At 39.5% G+C, this 17694-nt stretch overlaps 1 protein-coding gene across 3 annotated transcripts in view; it reads left to right on the plus strand.

The window, feature by feature from the left end:
• nvl (nuclear VCP like) overlaps positions 1-17694 on the plus strand; it is a 148328-nt gene that overhangs the window by 111170 nt on the left and 19464 nt on the right. For all 3 annotated transcript variants that reach the window (XM_086045707.1, XM_086045708.1, XM_086045709.1), the window contains 3 exons: positions 8947-9066; positions 10842-10941; positions 15184-15290. In XM_086045707.1, the coding sequence (XP_085901833.1) occupies positions 8947-9066; positions 10842-10941; positions 15184-15290 (327 nt within the window). The remainder of the gene's footprint in view (positions 1-8946; positions 9067-10841; positions 10942-15183; positions 15291-17694) is intronic.

Consider the following 17694-nt stretch of genomic DNA (forward strand, 5'->3'; position numbering starts at 1 on the left):
CAAATTTCACAATAATACGACTGAAAATTTGCATTTTACACCAGTTTTACTAAGGACACGTCCAGGCGAACCAAAAGTGTGTTAAAAAAAAAAACGCAAAAAAATCAAAGGTGACGCGATAAGACGTGCGCTCTGACACACGCCCTAATGCCGCTGCCAGCGGCTTTGGAAGTGTGTTACGCAAGTTACGCACGGTGTTTGTTTTTGTTCAGAAGAGTTTCCATGTGTTTTTTTTTTTTTTTTTTAAGAATTTCATTGGCCGTTGAATGCGTCAATCACCATCTTTTGTTGAACTCCTGACACGGGAAACATTCGTTTATTGGATCAAGTAAGCAGTCAACCAAACATAAGGTCCAGCCTATGTTTTGAAATCTCGTTTGGCTAAATCCGTCAAAGCGAACACAATCCATGATGGAAAATATGTGCAAAATATGCACATCTGATAGCAACATACGTAACGGTTGGAGCAGCTAATAACGTGGCTTTATGGATGTCAGGCTTGTTGTGGACTAACTATGTTACTGAAATACTTTTACTGGACCCTTGTCGACGTAATATGATCATTTCTGATTGATTATGAAATTGTGTCAAACATTTGAGGCTGAAATAGTGAGTTCATATTTTTTGTGTTAGCAATTGTTTTGACTTAAATGCTCGCCGAGCCTGCTGATATGATTGTATCTTATAAGGTTTGGTATAATTAGTTTTCTAACCATTTACAACTGTGTATAGCGAATGTCCCGCATGCACAACGCGAAAACCCACCCGTGGGCCCACCCCACCCATGGGCCGATGGAATTGCAACGGGTTGCATTTTACTCTCTCTTCCACGGTCATTACCGTTCTTCTTCGTTTGGATGCCATGATCTACAAACGAAAATGTATTTCGCAATTTCAGTAAAACGCATGCCAAAGAAGTAACTTACATGTCGCCGTTTTGGATCGGATAATGGCGGAGCGGTCAAAGGTTTTCCGTAGTATCTAGTGGGAACTGCTTGAGTTTGCGCTATTGTGGGCTTCGCTATGGGTTCTGGATACAGCACCGGAACTTTGTTTGTAATATAGTAATAGAAAATTTAATGCACACGTTTTTTTTTCCGGGTGAGGGAATTTCCGTTTGACAGAGGTCCGTAGTTGGGAATACTTACTGTACACCATATCACCATTTCTCTCAAAATATTGTTCACAAACCAGTCTAAAACTGTGATAGTGAGCACTTCTCCTTGGCCGAGATAATTTCATTTCATTTCACGTTTATTTGAATAGGGACAGATACCACAACATAGTTGAATGAAAAACAATCTCCAGTGCACATCATCACAGCATTTATGGCCAATGCTAATTTCCAATGCCTGTCCCTAGAATGGCTTTTAAGCAAACAATCAGAGAAAGAAAAGGAGAAAACACAACTTTTAAGACATATCCACATTTTTAAATACACTTTTTAAAACAGTGGGACACAAACGCGCGACATCGCCGACCCAGTCCCTCTACCGTCAACATCCACACTACCCATGAATGCAGCTCTGATGTTTAATCCACCATTTTGTCAATTTAACTTTAAAGAGTTTATAATTTTTTAATTGCTTTCACATCAGAGGATAGCTCATTCCATATCTTAACTCCCCTGACTGTGAAAGAGGTGTGGCCGAAGGAGGTTTTTCTGTAGGGTATTTTACAATTCCCTGCAACTGCCCTCCTAGTTACAACTCCACTGACATGTAAAGGTTTTATCAAATCAGATCAAATCTGAGGGGCTTGGCCATTCAAGCATTTCCACATCAGGGCCATTGTAATGTAGTTGTAAAAATTCAACACTTTCAGATTTACCTGAACCTGATAGTGGTGTTATCTTATTGGCCTTTTTCCCCAAATTTTCACAGCGCGGTTATAGTCTCTCTAAGGGTTTTATCACCTGTTGGCCAGCCTGTGACCATGAGCTGACACAGTATTTGTGGTGTGAAAAAAATCATAACCATAAATATTTTGGCAGCATCAAAGGTTATCCATCGCACCTCAGAGGTGTGCCATATAAAGATGCTGATTAGACACCATGATTAGTGCACAGGTGGGCCTTAGACTGTCCACAATAAAAGACCACTCTGTAAGGTGCAGTTTTATCTCACAGCACAATGCCCTGATGTCACAAGATTTGAGGGAATGTGCGATTGGCATGCTGACAGGAGGAATGTCAACCACAGCTATTACTCATGTACTGAATGTTAATTTCTCTATCATAAGCCGCCTCCGAAGGCGTTTCAGAGAATTTGGCAGTATATCCACTAGGGTGGTCCTTAAAATTAAAAGTTGGAAATTCTGAGCTCCAACCCTCTAAATTTGTTGAAATAGTGGAAAAAACTTCTGGTGAAGTTTTGTCTAAATCAGACAAGATTTTCCCCCTGCCTCAATGACCTTGAATTTTGCCCTTGAGACACCCAAGGTGTGTTTTTTTGTCTAGAGGTAACTGTGACATAATAATTGAAATTTGTATTAAAATAAGAGTTTTAACATCCATCCATCCATTATCTACACCGCTTATCCACACAAGGGGGAGTGCTGGAGCCTATCCCAGCTGTCTTTGGGCAGTAAGCGGGGGACACCCTGTACTGGTTGCCAGCCAATTGCAATGCACACAAAGAACAAACAAACATCTGCACTCACAACCACACCGAGGGGCAATCAAGAGTGCCCAATGAACCTACCATGCAAGTTTTTGGAATGTGGGAGGAAACCGAACTACCCGGAGAAAACCCACGCGGCATGGGCAGAACATGCAAACTCCACACAGGAAAGCTGGAGCCAGAATCTAACCCACAACCTCTGAACTGTGAGGCGGACGTGCTAACCAGTCGACCACCGTGCCTCCCCAGTTTTGACATCAAAATACTAAATTCTCTGAAACTTTTAACACTGACTTAAATGTTGTTGGACTGTCTGTTAAACTGTTACAAGTCCAAAAAGGAATTCTGTAGAATGTCGCAAAACAACTTGAAAGAGAAATTGCTGAGAAGTTGCTGCATCACTGGTTAGCTCATGCTGAGTTCATGGATTTGTGACAATGTGTGAGGCATTAGCAGCAGCACAGTGGGATTGAGGAAACAAAGAGCATTTTAAACTTCAGCACTGATATGTTATTGTCCTTTTGTCAGCCATAAAACGAGATGAGGCTAAACTTCGAGATCATCGAGGCAGGGGTAAATCTTGTCAGAATTGGGAACGTTTTCACCTGAGGAGTTTTTCCAACCATTCCGACAAATTCAGGGGGTTGGATCTTAAAAAATATACATTTTAAAATGTACCCCTTTGGAAGGACCACCCTAAATTATCCACCGAACCTCACAACCGCAGACCACGTGTAACCACACCAGCATGTTCATCTCCAAGATCGTCTCAGACCAGCCACTCGTACAGCTGCTGAATCAATCGGTTTGCATAATCTAAGAATTTCTGCACAAGCTGTCAGAAACCGTCTCAGGGAAGCTCATCTGCATGCTCGTCGTCCTCATCGGGGTCTTGACCTTACTCCAGTTTGTCATTGTGACCGACTTGAGTGGGCAAATGCTCACATTCGATGGCGTCTGGCACATTGGAGAGGTGTAAGCAAGTTTGGTAAGCAAAGTCCTTACAAAGAAGGCATATCACTCTGCCTTTATCAAAAGAGCAGTCAGGTCATTTTTTTAGATTAACCATTCATCGGACCAACAACTATCACATGCGCATCCATTTTCACATCTCTCTGCTCCTGAACTTGCCCTCCCACCTACAATAGGTTATGCTAAACACAATGACAGCCAGTCAGTGTCCCCTGCAGGGTGTGACATTGACCATTGTTTTTTACACCTCAACAACTCAAGCCGCACGCATCAAAACAGATCTTATCATCATACAGAAACAGTAAAGTTACAGATTAAAAATTTGATTAACGCGATTAAAAAAAAAAAAAACGCTTTAACTGTGACTGTAATTGATCGCAATTAATGCACTATTTTGACACCATTAGTATATACTGTATATAAGTATATCAATGTGTTTATGTGTATATGTATGTGAATATATGTATGTATGTATTAGGGGTGCAACGGTTTTTGTATTCGTCCCGTACCGTCTCAGTACGGGCTTCACGGTTGGGTGCATGCAGTCATACGACGAGTACGTCTGATGGGGGGGAAAAAAGTCAACATCTGAGACCAAGCGACCTCCACATTTGTTGTTCGTGTGTGTGTATGTGTCAGCGTTGTTCGACCTCGTGCGGTAAGTTGCAGGAAACACTTAAAACATGCTGTAACGAATTGGGTTATATGTGTTGTGGTCGAATTTGTGTTTTGCCGAGTTGTGCTGTTTCCGAAGCTAATGAATGCATTGCGCAGCTCGCTAGATGGGAGGGGGTCCGGGCGAGAGAGGAGGATGAAGGAGAGGGAGCCGTGACACTTTGTGAACTTAACGCTTGCTGTACTGTATTGGCGTCGGCTGTGGCCAAAAGTAGCCGGCTTGACTAATAAAATGCGTTCATTAAACTACATCTGACTTAGAACTACGTTCTTGGAAGACGCTTCAATGCTAACACATGTAAGACGGCATCACGCCGATACAGTTACCGGGGGTTGAAAAAAGAAACGCTCAACACCAACAACTTATCCCTGCAACTTTTAAGCAGCCTGGAGAAGTGAAAGCAAACAGAGCCAAATATATTAGTAATTACTGAAGCAATTGGCATTGCTATTACATAGCAGCATCTATGCGCCCATATGCTTTAGTCTAGGAGCCGCGCTTCAAACATTTATTAAACATACTGAAGCCCCGTTACAATGTTCCATCCCGGGCGCATATTAGCATATTATAACTTATAACTTATAATAAAGTTAAAGTTACTAGTTGGCAAGTGCTACCTGATTTTATCTGCATTTCATTCTATCCATACAAAAAAGCGTGTTTTCCTGTGTTTAATCTTTTTTATCATTATGATAATGAACAATGCTAATGAGCAAGTTTTTCTTCTATTTTGTGCCTTTATAACAGGTAACATATTGTTTTTTGCTTTGTAGCAAATTAAATTGTAGCTTGCTCTTTGTTAAAACTAAAATAAAAAATCCCATATTTTCACAACCAAAAGGAGCACCGTATTATTGGGCGCAGGCATGGTAAAACATACTATAGCTTAAAACACACGGTAGCATGCATACACGCTAAAACATATGCTAGCAAGCATGCTAATTTATGTTTTTAAAAAGGCAGCAGGAGCAAAACTGAGTTTGGTTGTTTTTTATTGAAACAATAATGTACTCACGTAATTGTCAATGATTAACTGTCATCCACAAATCCATCAAAGTCCTCATCTTCGGTATTCGAAATGAACAGCTAGGCAATCTCTCCATTAAACATGCCAGGTTCGCTTTCATCATTGTCCGAGTCGTCACTGATAGTGTAGTGGTACACGCCTGAGTTGTGTGCGGGCAGCGTGGGATGAATTCCCACTCGGTGTCTGTGTGTGCCCTGCGACTGGCTGGCGACCAGTTTGGGGTGTAGTCTGCCTTTCGCTCATTGTCAGCTGGGATAGGCTCCAGCAATTCCCCGCGACCCTGTACAGGATAAGCGGTTTGGAAGATGACATGACATGACACATGACATTGTCCGAGTCAGTCTCGTTGCCATGCGGCTCCTCAGAAACGAGAGCTCGCACAACAGTGCAAGCAGACACTTTAGCCCAAGCACGATAAAGACCGCTTCTCACAGCTGTTCTTTGATCATGAATCCATTGCTCGAGTTGGTCTTCCAACTCGGGCGACCTCACCTCTTTTCCGCGGAAACTCAGCTTTGGCCTCTTGACTTGACGAAGCTCGTTTTCCTGGTTCCTCCACTTGCGAACCATGGATTCGTTGATCCTAAATTCCATCGCGGCTGCTCGATTTCCATGTTCCTGCGTGTAGCTGATAGCTTGCAGTTTGAACTGTGCTTCGTAGGCGTGTCTTTGTGGGTGCCATTTTCAATGTTGTTATGCACAATGAATGGAAATACCACTATATACCTACCGGGACGTACTTTTAGCGTCCTCTGTCACGCCCACCCTTCTCCCTTTAACGTCCGCATGGTGTCCTCACTCACTTTTCTCTGTGTAACCAGCATGTTGGCAGGAAATGCTCCCAGTCAGTCAAACGCAGCGCTCAACAAAGTCACATAACAGTCACAGTTATTGGTACTCGGTGCACACATAAGCCGCGCCGCATTGTAAGGTCCATTTTGGAGAAAATTTTTGACTTAAGTGCGCCTTATAGTCGTGAAAATAGTCTTATGCATTTGAGACTTATTGCTGTACCGACTAACTTTTTTTAATATCAGCCAATATGGCTGGTGACTTAAGTTATCAGAATTTCCACAAGCCATTTTTTGTAACTGTAGCTCCACTGTTTCTATCTACCTCCCTCACACTATCTCTATTCGTTTCTCACACTAGTTGCGCTCTAGACTGAGGTGTAAAATACAAGCATTCACGCTGCCAATGGGAGTATTAAATGTCCTTATGTAGCATTACGGTATTAATTGGAAGTGTAGGAGTTACGGCCAGGGGTACAAATGACAGAGAACAAAACATAGCAAAGAGTAGGGTTGGGCATCGTTTTATTTTGAACAATTCTGCTTCCAAATGATTCTTAATTTCCATTATTTTTGGGGTGCCCAAACTCCAGCCATTAATTTTTAGCAGCTCGCAGCACCGACTAAAACAACATTTTGACACAGTCCATGTCATTTATCACCATTTTACGATGGTAACTAACTTCTACACTTAGTGACAAGGCAGGAGAACAGAAAAAGTTTATTCCCATCTCTCACTTCCTTGTTTTCAACCTGTCAGTCATCATTTGACAGGGCCACCGGCCATGCCAGAATGTTGAAAAATCATTCATGTCTTTATTACCTAGCTATTTTTTCCCAACTATACAGTTTCTATAAAAAGAAACATTTTAGCTTTACATATCTTTACCTACACTGATGAATTGGGTTAGTGTTAAATTAAAGAGCCAAAGCGGCCTTGCCGCCTCAAATTTTTCCCATGTTTGGCTTACTTCTCACTTTTTTTAATTAACTCTGCTATAAATTTCTCACAAGGTGATTTTAACCAGTATAAACAGGGGTGCACATAACTGGTACGCATGTGCAACAGAAATCACTGATCCGTACTAGGGGTGTAACGGTACGCTAAATCACATTTCGGTTCGGTTCGGTTTCTTGGGAACTCCGGTTCAGTATAATTTCGTTTAAAAAAATATATATATATATATTTTTTTTTTTAAATGTTTATTTTGAAACGCTGACAAGTAAACGGTATATTTTTTAGAAAATATAAATAAAAGTGAACTATTCGGGTGATATTCTATGAAATTACACCAGAATAAAAAAATACACGAACAATAAAGGTCTCCCCTAATTTTGTAAATTAAGACACTAAAATCTTTAAACACTCAGCAGCAACAGCCTATGACTATGACACATCTAAGTATTCAAGTTTAAGACAAGTTGTCATTACAGTACACATATATACTTTTTGTGATGAAAAAAATGCATACATAAGTTACAATTATTGCTAACTACATTAAAATTATTTTTACAATGAAATATACTAACTTTTAAGTCTTTATGAAATTATTTACACTTTTTAGGCTTTAAAATATTTGAATGTTCAACAGCATATTGTAACGAATTGGGTTATCTGTGTTGTGGTCGGATTTGTGTTTTGCTGAGTTGTGATGTTTCCAAGGTTGATGAATGCATCCTGCAGCTAGTGAGAGGAGCAGCGGAGAACGAAGGAGAGAGTTGTTGTACTTTGTTTTTGGCTAAAAAGACTCCTTGGTTCCTCGTCTAAGAAACATTCAAAGTCGGATGATGTCGTTTTAAGTATTATGTTAGACGTGCTACCTACAACATAGCTGCCGATCTCATGTAGCAATGTTGGCACACAACTTTGGGATTTATACACGTACCTTTCCCCATCTGTGATTTTAACAGGACAGCCAGAATGTTCCCAAACAGGAGACCGCAGTGTACGGGGGGGCCTCCGAGCTCTGGCTTGTTTGCATATTCGTTTGCTCCACTTTAGTGCCGCCGCCCTCCTCTCCTTCGTGCAACAGTCAATAACACCCGTGCGTAAGCTCGCGCTAATAATAAAAACTGATTAGAAACGGTACGCAAGGTGGACCATACCAAAACGTATTAATACACCCACATGTACCGTTACACCCCTAATGTGTACCATCATTTGCGTCACGACGCGCATTTGCATAGCTGTAAACACTAGTGGTGCAGTGGAACGAATCATCTTTAATTGGTATGGATCGGTTCAGGATGGGCACGATCCGCAGAATGGTTGGTGAAAACAACAGCGCGTTCACGTAAGTTGCATGTACAAGAGCGTTTCGCAAACATACTCAACGACCACACCGCCTCCACAAAGGCTAACTTCAAAATAAATCTTAAAATAATACATCGAGTCATTAATGCCAATGCAATAGCCTTAGTGAACTTTTAGTCTGAAGTTGGCCCACGTGGTAGCGTGACGGCTAACTAGACTTCCGTGATCGACGTATCAGCAGTTTTAATGCTTGCTACCAACACAACGCTGTCTCGAAATCATATTCAGTCGCTAATTTAGGACGGCCAAACAGGCTGGTAACTTAGCATCACCATGCGCCTTGCAGGTTGGCGGGGTTTAATTTAGAACCCCCCCCCATGAGAATAAAAACACTGGACATATAAACTTTCTGCTGTGCATAGTTTTTGTATCACAAAGGAGGCGACCACACGCATGCAGGCATGATTTTTGCTGCTTTGTTGTACCCCTGGTTGTTTTAGAGTCAGGAGTATGGTGTCAGCTGGATGTTGTTACAATAGAATCAGAATACTGAGATTTACTTGAAATTTGACTACTCTTCCTAATTGTCCTTTCTGTTTGTACAGTATGTTGGCGAAAGTGAGAGGGCTGTTCGACAAATCTTTCAAAGGGGCCGCAATTCTGCTCCCTGTGTCATCTTCTTTGATGAGATTGATGCTTTATGTCCTCGACGTTCAGGCCATGAGGTGAGAAAATATGTACTACATATAGGTGTTTGTACACCCTTAAAGAAAAAACAAGTAAAAAAAATATTTTCAATATGTTCTCTGTAGCCGCAATAGTCTAAACACAATATTCTGATTAACTGTAGCTTGCGAATAGCTCAGCTTGCAAATGTCACTTGACCAAACAGAAAAGTGGCAAAATGGCTGACCCCTGAGATGGATAAAAACAAGTGGATTTTGCTGCTTAATTCATATTCACCCAGAACCTTTTTGTCTTGGGTGACATTGGCACACGCATAAAGCCCCAGACAACTTAAACTTAAATGCCTCCACCACAATAAGACGAAGGCTCACGGATGGGAAGCCTGTTCATATTTGCGTCAAATATTACATTCTGAGAGTTCTGCATGTTCTTTTGTTAATTAGATGTATGTCTTAACAATGATGCCAAAATCCATCCAACCATCCATTCTCTTGTACCGCTTATCCTTACAATTAGGGATGGGACGAGACAATAATCCCACGAGACGAGATGTCTCATGAGATTGAGTCCGCGAGAACGAGACGAGATTTTTGCTAAATTTCGAAAATAAAAAAATACCTAATGTAATTTTTTTCAGTTTTCAAAATGTTTTTTATCTAACAGACTGCAAGAAAATTTATCATCTATCTCTAAAGTGCAAATGCAAACAGGAGTCACTTTTGTTACATGCTCTCAAATATTGCTGCAATAACAGCTAAAGCTGAGATCTTTCCTCTTATTGAATACGCTGACAAAATCCAACTGTGCTCGTGAGGCAGTAACTCAATTGTATATAGTGTTTTATGTTAATTTATTGTCTTTATTTATTTATATTTGTATTTATATTTTATATATTTGTTAATATATATTGATATATTTATTAGATGTATCACTGCCTCTTGTTTTTTTTGTTTATTGTATTGTTTTTAAAGTGCTTTGTTACAGCTCTAGCTGTTATGAAATGTGCTATATAAATAAAATTGTATTGTATTGTAGAGTTCAACTTGTTTCTCAGTCGATCTTCAACAAGAGGAATGTCACTGCGTCTGTGTCAAGATTTTTGCAACTCGTGGGAATTCTGGGCTCCTCAGAGCTGCAGATACGGCACCCCACTGCTCTAGCTCACGAGCCATCATGTCCAGAGTTGTTCTATCGCGTGATTACGTCCATGATTAGTTTGTGCACGGGCAGATCGAGCTGTCTTTATTTAGACGTCAAAAGTGCTGCTGCCGTTTAGCATCTTTGAAAAAAAAGAAACTATATGCTTGACACCTCTAAACAAACATAATATGCGGCCAACTTTGGACCAGCCGCACTAGCGTTGCGTTCATTGCCTGCACGATAAACACTTAATGCGTGGCTCAAAGCCAGCCTCACGTATCGCCACATCCATGTTGCGAGCGTTGTCGGTCACAACAGCGACTCCGTGATTTGGCCTCGGAAGTTCCCATTCGGTGACACCTCCTTTTAGGACATCTGCTATATTCATCCGGACTCCAAAACACCGTCAAAAGAAAATAGATCTCGTGCTGTGCAAGGACAAGAAATCTCGTAGCGTTCTAATCATGCGAGATCTCGTAGCACGAGATCTCGGCCCATCCCTACTTACAATGTTAGCAAATATCACCAGACTACAATCGTTTTCTATGAATTTCTACACTATTTATATACTGTAATTGTAGGTGAGTTGAATTATTGCATGGTAAAAGTAATGTCTTCATGTTTTTATAGTGATGCATGCATGTGTACATTTATTTATCTTGTTTATGTTCAGTCAGGAGCCAGCATACGTGTGGTTAACCAGTTGCTAACAGAAATGGATGGCTTGGAAACTCGGCGACAAGTCTTTATCATGGCTGCAACCAACAGACCAGGTATTGATCTAGGTTTTGTCAAGCCTGGGGAAGGAGGAAAAAAAAACACTTTTTTCTGGTTTACTTACTCTATGGACAGCCCAAAAAATGCCATAAACATACACAGAGAGTGGTCTCCATCAGTGTTATTTGTCTTAACACTGAACATTTCCCTACATACTTAGTGGCAATCTGACAAGGGATTGCAGTGCATGCACCCCAGTGTAATGACCCCACCCACTCAAGCAGGCTTTCACACACTAAATATACATTTCCTGGTTTGGAAGCGAGTGAATCTCACCAAAGAAATTCCATTTATGAAGGATATTGTAGCGGTGGTAAAGTCTCGCACTTCTTGGCATGCTTTGGTTGAGTGTGCGAGGGTCCGTCATTTTTTCAAGCAAAACCAACCTGTTATCCTCGATTGGTCAGTCTGGCAGTAGTTTGTCAGGTATTGTTGCTGCTGTTGTTGTTGTTGTTATTGTTGCTGTTATTATTATTATTATTATTATTATTATTGTTACTATGTCAGGTTTTTTTTATGTCGCACTTTATTTTACTGTTATTATAGTCCATCAGAAGTCCGTTGGTCCGTCAGTCGGTTCGTTTCACATACACTTATTTGCCAGTCTACTGAACTGCTGGCTGCCTGCAGCTGTTTTAACTCCTAAAACACCCAAAAGGTTTAATTTAAAGTTTAAAATGACTTACCTTAATCAGAATCTAGCGCCGCATTGTGGCCAGTGGTAAATAAAATCCAAACCAAGTATCTCACTCCTACTTCTGTTTATAAATGCACTTTTTCTTCTTATACTTCTGCTTTTTCTACTTCTTCTTCTTGAGTCCTGGCCGTATTACAGCTCTTCTTCAACCTAAATTTGATATGATTCAGGCTGAACAGTGGCTTTTTGACTGCAACAGTGCTCAGAAATATTAGCTGTCACTTAAGTGTCATTTTATCCTAAAATCTAAAAGACAAATGAAAAACAATGTTGTAGTTCTGTGTGCATTTATTCAACTCAAAAGTTATGCTTCTGCATAAACACATGCACTGATACATATGAGCAATAACGTCAAGCTGAGCACTGAATTAAAACATTCATGCTTAGAGTGGTAAGTAGAGCAGCATAATGCATGGTTACCCACCTACCTACCTACTGGTTCTGCTCCGTCTGCTTCCTAGCTGCTGTAGCTAAGCCTCCTAGCATGAATTCTTTCTTCAGTGTTCAGCTCGACATCAGTGTTTATAGGAAGGGATGTACTAGTACTTTCTGCTCACTCTCGTCCACGCCATTGTCACATCTTGTTGTCCTGTGTTTTTTTAAACAAATCTGAATGTCCATGCTAGTGATAGACCGATTATCGGCTGGGCCGATTATTGGCACAGATATTCAGTATTTTGACGAATATCAAAATGCTCGTCGTTTTTTAAAATCTGATGGCCGATAATAAATCAATTTAAAAGTGTTAACTTCAAGAAAGTATTAATTTCAATATTCTGTGTTCTTAATAAGAGATTCTACTGACCCTGGGTACACTATGCACCTTTTGTTTTTATTTAAAGTTAATACAATACAATATCTGTTTTTGTTAGAATTTTAAAACAAAGATGGTGACATTGGCAAACATTTATAATGACTTTTTTTTTTTTTTAAATCAACGTTATGCAAATCTGAAAAAATGTTCAATAAACATCTGGTCAAAGACGATTAAACAAAACATTTTTTTTAAACTTTTATTTTGACACCAATATTTTTCTTTTTAGTGAAAATGAATATCGACCCCTAATATCGGTTATTGGCCTTCTTGACTACTAATAATCGGTATCGGCCTTGAAAATAACATATCGGTCTATCGCTAGTCCATGCTAAATTGGCAACGGAGCCGCTCACCGTTTCTGCAGACAACCCTGTCAGAAATGGATGACTCTGTGGAGTAAAATCTTTGCCTTTCTGAAAAGCTTCCTATCCAGGGTGAGCTCGGACCTCGAATGCCTGCCCATGATGCCTGTTCTGCCTTCTTCTTCATGCACTCTCTTAATTACCCTTATTTATAATTTCATATGGTTGACATATGGTTGGCCAAAATGTTGCGAGCATTACATACCATGTCGGGTACATTCAAATGATTAATTTGATCCCAATTAATCACTATGTTCTGTTCTTATTCATTTTTTTTTTTTTTGGCAATGTTTCAGTCCAAGCTGGGTTTGAACTTATCATGCGACGTACGGCTGGGTCTTGCCTGCTTGAAAAACAACTGCACAAGAAAGCAAGATAACACTTAATACAATTATTTATCCTCGTCCTTTGTTTTACTGTTTGTCTGTCCTTGTGTTATTGCAAAAACCTTGCTTCTCACCTTGTTTTTCATATTTATTGACTGTTTATATATTCATACGTTATTCATTGTAAAATGTTAAACCTTTATTTTTACTCCATCCTCTGACTCATTTGTTTTAAATTCATGATGTTTCTTTATGCATCAGATTAAGTTTATATATTGAAAAATAAATGTTACATTTTTTTTTTCGATTTCATAGTACTTGTCTATAGGCCGGTCCGCCTCCAATTTAAACGGCAGTCCATCGGCAACTCCGACTAAACTTTGCCTTGGGTGGCAAAATGCTGACGGATGGCTGTCGTGCACACCCAGGGCCACCCAGATTGACAAACTGCCCACCCAGTGAGATTCATGAAAAAATATATATTTTAAAATTATTTTTTAATTTGCATGTTGTTGTTTTTTATTTTATTGATTATAAGACGACCCCCTCTTTTTCAAGACTCAATTTTGAAAAGTTTTTTTGAACACCAAATACATTTTTATACAGAAAATAATTACAACAATATATTTGAGAGAAAGGGCATGTTATTTTGCCTCATTCAAATCTTAATATCTGAACATTTAAATATGTAAACTAAAGTGCAATCACATTCGTAAATGAATGGCTTCTGGTTTTTGAAATGTAAATAAACCAATCTATTGTGATCAAACAACAAAATTGCAATGACTGCATTAACCATCAAAGTGTAGTCTAACTGTAACTGCAGTCTTGAAACAAATCTGAATAAGGAAAAACATTGCAATAAAATAATGCAAACTGGTTTAACTTGAGAGTAGCCGAGATCTATCATGACAGAACCTTACTCCTTAGAAACAATTATCTGCCTCGCTGTGCTCAGTGTCGCTGTCCTTAATCCCATCCTTTGGCTCCTCCCATAGTACGTCATCCTCATGTGACGGGTTGCTTTGGCCTGCGGAGTCAAGTTCAGCATTCGCTTCAATGATATCTGGCGCCATCAAGCGTCGTGAATGGGTATAATCTCTAGACCTCGAATGTAAGACAGTTCAGTCTTATTTCAATGCAAAAAACACCGTCTTATATTCGGGCCAATACGGTATATTGTGAGGTTCTTATCGTGATATCGTATCGTGACATTTGGATATTGTTACATCCCTACTAATTGTTAAGCTTTTATTTTGAAGGTGGCTAACGCTGCTCGCTGGCGGCGAATTACCGTAATGCACAGTATTAGCAATCGATTTGGCGGCTGGCTTGACTTCGTCTTTCCATGCTGGCCTGACCGCAGTCACTCTTCCGACCCAGCGATATGCTTCTGAACTTCGTCCAGGCGCCGCTCGACTTCTTGAATTTGGCTCAGGGTAGCTTGGAATTGACCGCTGATGTCTTCCTTAATTGTGGCTCGGAAGTCTAAACATCTCCATCTTCATGTCCGCTTTAAATCGTCCATCCCCTTTACCGTGAGTTCGCTTACCACCTTACAGAGAGAGCTAATCGTGGCTACAGTGCTTATTTCTTCGTCAACGTTTTTTTTTTTTTTTCCTCTCTGTGGGTCCCCTTGTTTTGGACTTCCCCTTTTGTTTATCCCCGTTCATCCTCCAAGTTAGTCTAAAACGACTGGAAGGGAAAAATACTTAGTTTAGGGGGTAATACAGGCTGATATCAGTGTTTGATAGTCGTTTTTTGCGTGCATCTAGACAACTCGCCGCCGGAAGTCTCGTGTTGTCCTAGTTTTGACTCTGAGGCAGTTAGTCTTTCTAGGGGAATGTGAAGGACTGTCTATCTCAATCATTCACACTCTCTTACAGTGTGCGCCACATCCGGTGACCTGTTCAGGGCGTACCCTGCCTGTCAGAGTCAGAAGCGCTGGTCAAGTGGTTGAATAGCCAGGAAAATAATATCATTTTACTGAATTCATAACACTAAATAATTGTTACTTTTTTTTCCCCTCATACCAGATATCATTGATCCTGCCATACTGAGACCTGGTCGTCTAGATAAAACATTGTATGTTGGTATGCCACCTCCAGCTGACCGCCTTGCAATTCTGCTTACCATTACAAAGGTATGTTCAAGATATCACTTTTAAGCAGATGGTGTATTACCAGGTTTTATGGTGTCCAAACTTTTTCGTTTGAGGGCCGCATTCATTAAAATGCAAGGGCACGTTAAAATTATTCAACTTAAATGTATTAAACAAGCTAAAATCAGTCGAGCAAGGAATTATACATTGTTTATACTTCCCAGTTATTTTGAAAAACTGTGACATAACAGCTTTCTTTTAAAGTTGATGAAGCAAATAGTTTGGGATTTTTTGTAAAGATTTTGGGGTTGCCAATGGCACTGCAACCCACTTAAATAGATCCACCCTGCATGAACAGTTGCCGAATCCCATTTCCACATTCAGAAACAAAATGAGAGCGAACTGCAGTAAGCTGACCATTTTTTAAAACAGTTACTTGAGGATGATTAATGTGATATGTTCATTGGACTTTAAAGCAGCACTGAGCAGGAAATTGACCTTCATAAAAAATTTTCACAACTCTTTTGATGAAACATTGACTTACAAGTAGTTGAATGGGACTTTTGTCATGCCCTGGGTGGTTCTGTATCGTTTTTAGTGGCACTAAGCAACTTTGAGGAGGTTGCGAGTAATCCTAGCACACAAAAAAATGCAGATGCCCTGAATTAGGGATGTTCCGATCAGAGTTTTATGACACCGATACCGATCATGCATGAGTGAGATCGGCCGATACAGATTCCGATCACTTGGAATATCTGTACATTTTTCCATTGAATGCAATGTTATCTGAAAAACAGCAGCCATATTATTGCCGTAATTTTGACAAAAATCTCTTTATATTTTCAAAAGCGTGAAAAAATATGAAACCGTTGCTGGCACAATACAACAATTACTCAGTCACAAAAAAAAACTTTAATTTACCAGCTTTTAGTAACACCGTTTTTAACAGATCAAAATCATCAGCAGTCTCAACAGGATAGAACGGTAGTGGGCGCGGCCATTTGCCACATTAACAAGTGGTGTTATTCATGGAGTCACTTATTTCCTAATTTCTTCCAAATTTATTGATAAAATAGAAAATGACAACTCTTCATCAAAAAATATATAAAATGAACTTGTTAGTAAAAGCATGGTCATCCCGGCCTAATTTTCCCTTTAAACAAAATTAGATTCATTACCTCATCGCTACGCACTGGCGCGCATGGGAAATATAGTTGATCTTTGTCAAAATACGAGCACTTTTGTCCACATGGTGCCGCTATAATCAACAAAAACTGACATATGACACAGTCTTGCTTTAACACAGCAGAACATGGAAGAAACCATTTTTGCTTCTAAAATTGCATCATCTTTATACACCACTATTTTGAAGATAAATTGTATTTTTTTTTGCATAAATATCTCATTTTTGTTTTTGCGTAATGCGTATCTAGAAAAGCTGTACACCATGTGAACCAATGTATTAATGGTGGCACCTATTTTCTTGACACTCTCCTTTCTCCACCCCTTTTTTTTGTTAACTAGCCTTGTGGGTCGTGTAAAATGAAAATGAATGGCGGGTTGCAAATGGCCACCGGGCTGTAGTTTGGACACGCCTGACATAGACTATATGCATGAACAGCACTGTACATTACGTGCAGTTTGTGTAATATTTTAAATGTGTTAATAATCTTGATCGTCCCAAAAGCCTGATATCAGTCCTCTTGTACATTTTTCTATAGGTCTATATATGCTTGAAATTCGGGTTCGATTTTGCAAAGGCTGGTCAAATATCCATCCAGAATTATTACAGAAGATTATTGATGCAAAGAAAATACATCTGTTCAAGTAAACAAGTAGTATTGGTGGGTGTAAATACGTGAGTCTGTATACAGTGCCTTATGAAAGTATTAGCCCCCCTTGACCTTTTTGACCTTTTGCAACACTTCAAGTTTCAAACCAAAGATATCAAATTAGATTTTTTTTTGTGAATAAGAAACTACGGCTGAACGATTATAAAATAATCTAATTGCGATTGCGATAAGAGTTTTTTTTTTTCAAGGTCTTTTTCTAATGTATTTTTCAACGATTGATCTTTAGAAAAAAAAAAACAATATCAGATCTATTATGCATTATAGAGCACTGAGTTAAAGGCAAATGAAGCAGTCATTAATATGAAAGAAAGTTCATCAACTACAATTAGAGGTATAAACTTACTAAATATTTTGATGTGCGGTTTTGTAAGCGTTCACCACGACAACATAATTCTGCCACACAGGCGTGGTGTAAACCTAAGTATATACTATACTGATACTTTACTGTAAAAGCACAAACTCAAGTGCTGATTACAAATATATAAACAAATCAGTGGTTTTGCCACCTCCTACATATCACTTTCATGAAACATGTAAACGTTGACTGCACTTCTTGAATCACTCACTAAAATTATCATAGATCGATAAATAAC

The sequence above is a fragment of the Filicampus tigris genome, chromosome 11, assembly GCF_054856515.1.
Source record: "Filicampus tigris isolate MCC_2025a chromosome 11, RoL_Ftig_1.0, whole genome shotgun sequence".
Lineage (NCBI taxonomy): Eukaryota > Metazoa > Chordata > Actinopteri > Syngnathiformes > Syngnathidae > Filicampus > Filicampus tigris.